This window comes from Adiantum capillus-veneris, chromosome 28 (genome assembly GCF_014529385.1).
Source record: "Adiantum capillus-veneris isolate H3 chromosome 28, ASM1452938v2, whole genome shotgun sequence".
Lineage (NCBI taxonomy): Eukaryota > Viridiplantae > Streptophyta > Polypodiopsida > Polypodiales > Pteridaceae > Adiantum > Adiantum capillus-veneris.
The window spans coordinates 105,947,905-105,955,236 of NC_140958.1; the positions used below are offsets into that span (position 1 = coordinate 105,947,905).

Sequence of the window (7,332 nt, forward strand, 5' to 3'; positions counted from 1 at the left end):
TGCATCAGCTCAAGCTGTAGCCCCCTTATTGGATTGTGTCTTGAGATAATGATAATGAATGGTTAGTGAGTTAGTGGGTGGTTAGACACTGTGAGGCACATTGGCCCTTTAGCCCCAACATCACTTTCATATACCCACGATGTAATCAACAATGCTATCATGTTATTGACAATAGAAACGATTAGGTCGGTACTTGTAGGCAACCACTATGTCTTCAACTAGTCAGTACTTGCAGGCTATCAAACCCCTTGCTTAGAGAGTATTCATGTCAAAGCCATATGGTAGGAGTAGTGTCTATCATTAGAAGTCATAGATAGAGCTCACTTGAAAAAGAGAGAGAGAGAGAGAGAGAGAGGATTTTGCAAAACCCGTGGCCCTAAAGAAGTGAACTACTATAAGTGCCTCCTCAGTTATTATGATCTTCAATGAGAGCAAAAAATACTAAAAAGCCCTATCATCATCGACGTCCATGTGAACAAAGTACTCCTTTTGCATTCTTTCTCTTAGACGTGGTTTTAGGAAAAAAACAAGTGATAAGATCGCGAGGCCTGACTAGTGGAAAAAGTTAAAGCTATATCTTACATTTTAGAGTTTTTAACTTAACATGAAAGAAATATCTTAAAAATGTAAGAAAACCTTTGTATTCAACCTCAATCTTCATTGAAGGAATACACAATAAGAATCATGACAAGCGCCAAGGTCATAAAGAGGACAAACACAATAACTTAAGGATTGTTTAGTCTTTTCAATGACAATTTTATTACACGAGACATTTTGCTCTATTCGTTACCTAAGTGTATCCATGCAGAGGACCCAAGGTTGGATTAGGATGGTCTTTATCTCATACGTCGACGAGCTCAAAATACCGTCTCTCTCTTTTTTGATGGTGTCAACAACTCAATTTTGAAGGGGAACTAGCGTGTTACATTGTATCTTCCCTCACTCTCTCATGGGAATTGCAGGTTTGTTATCGTTGCTTAGTGGGGGATGGCAAGTCTCAGTTTGCTGTTCAATTGCTCTCTCTCTCTCTTTATATATTTACTTGTACGGCTCGCCGCCGAACTCTCTTCCCCTCTCTCCCTTTTTATCGCGTGCAACATCTTTTTTTCGTTTTGGATTTTAGCCTTCAGGTCGCAGATTGCGACACGTGTAAAAAGAAGCCCTTCCGCCATATTATGTTAGTAAAATATATATATATATATATATATATATATATATATATATATATAGGTTAGGTAGTAGTCAGAGGTTTTCTCTACCAAAAAGAAATTTTTTTTTTTGCTTCAAAAGAAAATGAGAGTTAAACGTAGTGTGCTAAATCAAATTCTCATTCGTTGCAAGTTTTGGTGTGGAAACCCTGAGACTCGAGAGACGATTTGCATCAAGAAAACAAGTCCCTCCCACCGCCTCTCAACTTCCCTTGCGATTCATATTTCGAGGTCGCCATGGCCCCCGCTGCGCAGAAGAAAGGAAAGAAGCCTGCCGCTGCTGCTGTCAAGAAGGATTCCCCTGCTCCTAAGAAGCAGCCGCAGGTCGAGCAGGAGGAAGTCTTCATGAAAGAGGCGGAAGAGCAAAAGCCAGACGATGCCGCTGCTACTCAAGAAGCATCTGAAGCTGCTGCTTCCGCCCCCGATGATGCGGGCAAAGATGCAGTTGCAGAAGCAGCGTCCAAGGACGAGGAAACCCCCTCAGTCGAGCTTGACACCTCTAAGGCCGAGGACCAGGTGGCTATTGTGGAAGAAGTCAAACCTGACCAGGAGGAGGCTGCTGCAGACGATTTGGAAGGAGACGAAACAGGAGATGTTGATGAAGAAGTTGAGGAAGTTGAAGAAGTGGATGAGGAAGAAGATGCGGAAGGTGTGGAAAATGGTAGTGGAGATAGATCTGCCAACAAAGATATTGCAATGCAGAATGGTGATGATGGGGCTGCTGGGCATCCAGAAGGGGAGGGCAGTGATGGTGAGGGTAATGCAGCAGCAGATGATGTATTAAAGAGTGTGCCAGATGACAATTTTGGTCCTTCCAGGTGTGTGCATTGTTTTCTATGCCCAATTGTTGCTTAATATTTCTGAGCTGACTGTTTTTGTTCTTTTATTGCGAGAGTTGGACTGTTGTTTCCTCCTTGTGCATGTTTCATTATCTCATATGCGGTGTGCATGTTCTGAAGACTTTGTTATGCTGCACTCATTTCACCATTGTAGTAATTTATACTGCTGATGCTTGATGGTTTGTGGGATTCAACGAAAGAAGAGCTGTTTCCATTATTCCTTAAGTTATTCTGGAAAATCCACAAAGCATCTGATTGGTGATCTAGCTTGTGATTGATGGTGTAATATAACTTTGTAGTGTTGCTTATTTTAGGAATTTGGAGTATACAGATTTTCTTTGGCATTTTTGTTCAGAGTTATATATCTTGTGAAGTACAATTTTTGTTCGTCTCATGTATAAGTCTGTTTTCTTTACAAGGGTCAACTTAGGAACGTGTATATCGATCTTGTCACTGCATATCTTTCTAGGTCAGCTCATTTGGCTCATTTGTAATCTATCATGTATCTGACTTTTTCCTTTTGGTTTAGTGGCAAGATTTTTATTGGTGGATTGTCAAGAGAGACCACTACAGGTGAGTTGGCACACCTAGCAGAGTTTTTCCTTGTTGCTCCCACACTTTTCTGCTGAATCTTATTCTTCTGCCTTACAGAGGTATTGACTCGCCATTTCGAAAAGTATGGTGAGCTAACTGATTCTGTCATCATGAAAAATCGGAGTACCGGGCAGCCTAGGGGCTTTGGCTTTGTTACATATGCTGACCCTTCCATAGTTGATAGAGTCCTCCAGGACACACACGTCATAGATGGAAGAACGGTGAGGCTTGTTCTTTCCCCAGCAAGGGCCTGCCTGTATGTCTCTTTGAAGTTTGTTGATAACAAGGATTGTCAAAAATTCTTAGGTTGATGCAAAGCGAACTGTACCTCGGGAGAAGATGTCCGTTCCAACCAAAGGGCCAAAGACCAAGAAGATTTTTGTTGGAGGCTTAACATCTTCAACTAAAGAAGGTTAGCAGTGTCAATGTGCTATGTACATAGTGCCTTTTTTCAAATTGGTATCTTTGCTTAGCTAGATGAGCTCCTTTTGCTGTGTTCTTTTAATTAAGTGTCCTTCGTTTGTTTCATGGTGCAGATGATTTGAAAGCCTACTTTGGCAAATTTGGGAAAATAACTGGGTGTCAAATTATGCAAGACCATAAGATTGGTAAATCAAGAGGATTTGGTTTTGTGACATTTGACAATGAGCAAGTAGTCGAAGAGATTTTAGCTCAAGGGAAAATGCATGAAGTTGATGGGAAACAGGTGATTGTAGTTTTACAAGTGTTTCCATTCTAGTGTATCGAGAGTTGATCATAACACCTGCTCTTCACTATGCCAGGTTGAGATAAAGAAAGCAGAGCCTAAAAGAGCCAGTGACCCTCCCCCTGTTCATGATAGGAGTGGTTATTTGGGTGGAAGGCGTGCTGGTCCTGGTGCTGCCCCTGGTGCTGGTCCTTATGGTGCAGGTGCTGGTTTTTATGGAGGGTTTAATGCAGCTGATGCTCCAATGTACGGTGCTGGTGGCTACTTCAACAGGGGTGCTGGCCGACCCGGAGGCTTAGCATATGGTGATACATATGGTTATGGTGGTGGGTATGGGGCCCCTTATGGTGGTTATGGGGAATTTGATGAGGGCTATGGTAGCATGAATTACAATCATGCAAGTTATGGCTCTGGATCTGGTTATGGCTACAGCTATGGTGGTGGAGGGGGTTACGGTAGTAGCAGCCGCAGTTATGGTAGTGGACGGTACCACCCCTATAGTAGGTGAACTTGTGTAGAGAAGCGAAGCTTAGAAACTTCTGTCTAAGTGACCTACCACAGACTTTTGGAGTTGTAGATACTGAAGGTGTCTCAATATTTGCAGGTTTTTCTAGCAGAGTCTTATTATACACTTTCTGTATCCCAGCTAATGTGCTTGATTCGCTTGACACATTAGGTTGCCTTTTGTTAAGTTAGATGAGATTGGTTGAAGCCTTTGGTAACATTCTATTCTTGCAGGATTTAGTATGTCCTTGTTCAGTGTAGCAGTTAGTAACTTCAATCCTATACGGATCTTAGCCACGCGTTTTGTACATAGTGATTGAGTATTACTCGTAACTTGTGATAGCTATTTGATTACTTTGGGAGGGGGGTCTTGGTAACAGCACTCGATGCATAGGCGACAACTGCTTTGCATGGTCTGATTTTATTTGCATTTAATTTAAGAACAGCCTTACATCTACCTGCTGGTGAATGTTCACCATCACCACAAGGTTGTCAAGTTTTGGAAGTTTTCGGCTTCTAAAGGTTGAAAGTTTATTGATGGATCAAAAGCTTGGTTGTACGCCCCTAAGGTTGGTGTTCGTCATCATCTCAAAGGAAGACCCTGGTAAGGGATTCTTTAAATTTTGTGCTCAGATTGTTTGCGAACTCATTTTGTTGCAGTTTTTGATATTGCTAGAAGCTGTGTTATTGCGTATCTAAGCTCTCTTTTAACTTATGATCTCACCTCCTTATCTGCATTGCAGACAGCAGTGACTGGGGAGGGTGAAGTGGGAGCATTATCTGAGTTGAAAGACTTCATGATTCAGATAAGCTTTGTATGACACTGTTTTTAAATGTTCTCTAACAGCTTGCAAGGCTTGGCTTCCTCTTGTGGTGATTGGCACCTCACTTGCCCGAGTGAGGTAGTAGGAAAGGCAGGAATGCAAGTGCAGAGTCGGGTTTTCGTTAGTGGAGAGCTTGCGCCGACCTATGTGATTCTATGTGGATGTGTTACAATTTCCAAGGGCAACTTTTATAATTTTGTTTGGTGGTTACAAAGGTACGCTTTGTGTTGGGTGTAGGTGGTGGTTACAATGTATCAGCTACATGGTGTGGAAGAGTGCTGTGCCAGGACGGAGGCTGGTCTTCTCTTTGTTTTTCTCTCTGGTTGCCTTGCCCACGCTGTTGAAGTCTCATATTTGGTTCTCTTGTGTCCTGGTTTTGACTCACCATGTTTTAAATGGATTTGTGAAGCATCTGTCGTGCTGTCTTTGTCCAAAGTTAGTAAATTTGTCTGCGATTCTGCAAGTCTCTGCATATGCCGTTGAGAGAGACTTGACTGCATCATGGATCTCTATCAAAAGAGTATCGCTGTTTATTTAGTCTTTTAAACTCTTGTTAAACTCTTGTCAGTCTTTTGAAGAATGTATCTAGTTCAGAGTCTTGTCTTTTTGGTTTTATCTTCTTAAGATTCTTGGTCAGGTTAAAGGCTAAGTACGTACATGTCTGAATGGATTTTAAGATTCTTGGTCAGGTGAAAGGCTAAGTACTTATATCTGTAAATGGATTTAACGGTTTAACGGTTCTACAATTGTCTTTATTTTTTTGACACTTAGCTATTTGTTAATTTTCTCTCACTGTCCTATCGTGTTGTGTGCACACACAAAGAAGCAATGTTTTTGCTATGTGCCTACGGTTCAATCTCCTGGTTGAGTTAAAGTTAAATTTGTGTCTTGTTTGTTATATGTGAGAGTTTGCTGTTTGTGAGATTGTCTGCTCTTTTGATTCTCGCTATTTCCTCACCAAGGTGCCATTAATGAATTAAGTGTTTCTTGTCAGTCCTTACAAGGGTTTCTGCCTTTTGACCACCAGAGTGCCGAAAGGAAATGGTAACCTTGCAAAACCATGATGCGAGTCTCTTGCACTTAGTGTTCTATTGTTATTATAAACCCAGCTATAGTTTGTCGTAAATTAGGGAATGACTTCATTGTACTCTTGAGCTTCATACTCTACAGTATGGACAGCTTTAAATGTGTTTCACAGCATTTTAATGGAGAACATACTTCTGGGAAAACTCTCTCCACTCTACCAGAATTGCTTTTCATGATCTCTCTTTTGGAAGAAAATATGTGTATTTTCCAAAGTAAAGGGACTTGCAAGTTGGGTGAAAGCATGCTGTCGATACAAAAACCAATTTTGCAGGTGGTCAATTTCATACTGGCAGTGGCCTGGCTTTTGTGGTGTTATGTTTCACAATAAGGCTAATCATGTCTCCTTTAAAGAAATAGGACATGGTTACATAACATGATGTGGTGGTAAGAGATGTCAAGTAGCTTTGCTTATGGTGTTTGTGGTTTCACCATAAGATATATAATCATAGAAAAAGTCTAGCTAGAAGGTAAATCTAGTCACATTGATCATGAATGTCATCATAGGACCATACATGGCGGGTGATCCTTTGACTTAAAAATTGCTTTCCCTATATTCCAGGGTGGATAGAAAGATGGTCTCTGTCCACATGTAGGCATTCGAGCAATATGCAAAAATCGATAGGACAAGCGGGGACAAGACTTTCCACAAACTTTGAAGGACTAGTCAAGGAAGTGGTGTTACCACTACCCAGCCTGCAAGTTAAAGATGTACAGCAAGTCAATCACTGCAATTCATATGGAGTATACTAGTAATAGAGGTTGTGAAGACATACCGTGAGTTGGATAAGAATAAGGAAAGAAAGCTATCAGTAAGAAGCAATGTCAAGAAGATAAAAGAGCAATCGAACAACCGTCCTTTTAAAAATTTGAAGATCTATCTACAATTCATACATGGGTGTTCGCACAAATTTGATAAATTTACCTGTTATTTCTATTTATAATAATACTATTGTATGTGTATGCACACAAGAATAAGTATTACCCCAATGATATTCATGTATATATGTACTCCCTCATTGAATCCCTTACATCCACAACTTGTTCTTGGCTTTCTTTCACACCAATGTCATCTCCACTATCCCTTATCTGGCTTTTGATGTTACTTTGACAAGATAAAAGGATTTTGTTGGGATGGATGATGTGTTCTCGACGCAATGCCAGGTTCACTATTTGTATTTGTAAATTTGGTGCACAACACCAAAGTTTGCATTATGCCTCAGATAACATAACTTAGACATCACATTGTATTCCACAAAGAGCTCTTTGTTGTAAGAGAACTTTCACTACCCAACCATAGTAGCCCATCTTAGATAGACTTGGCTATCCACATTTGATAAGACACAAGCTGAGCATGCCTAAGTCCTCAATGTGCCAAGCTATACACCTCTATGGATGTCTAGGCCTCTTGAGATCTCGAATAATGCCACCTTTGAACTTTGCATTTACGATGTGCACACCCATTTGTGCTCCTTCGTCTTGATGCTATAGATGATGTGATGGGAAGGTTCGTCTTTGATTACAAAAATTTGAATGTTGCAACCACTTGAGGCAATATCTTGCCTACTTGGGCT

The 7,332-nt window shown here is 40.8% G+C and overlaps 1 protein-coding gene across 1 annotated transcript; it reads left to right on the forward strand.

Moving 5' to 3' along the window:
- The first annotated feature begins 1,336 nt into the window (after positions 1-1,336).
- On the forward strand, positions 1,337-4,985 carry LOC147421028 (heterogeneous nuclear ribonucleoprotein 1-like). Its single transcript, XM_086504041.1, has 6 exons — positions 1,337-2,026; positions 2,577-2,620; positions 2,699-2,862; positions 2,948-3,053; positions 3,178-3,347; positions 3,424-4,985. Exons 1-6 carry the CDS (start codon positions 1,446-1,448, stop codon positions 3,853-3,855), a joined length of 1,497 nt encoding a protein of 498 aa, XP_086360167.1. The 5' UTR covers positions 1,337-1,445; the 3' UTR covers positions 3,856-4,985.
- Positions 4,986-7,332: the final 2,347 nt, after the last annotated feature.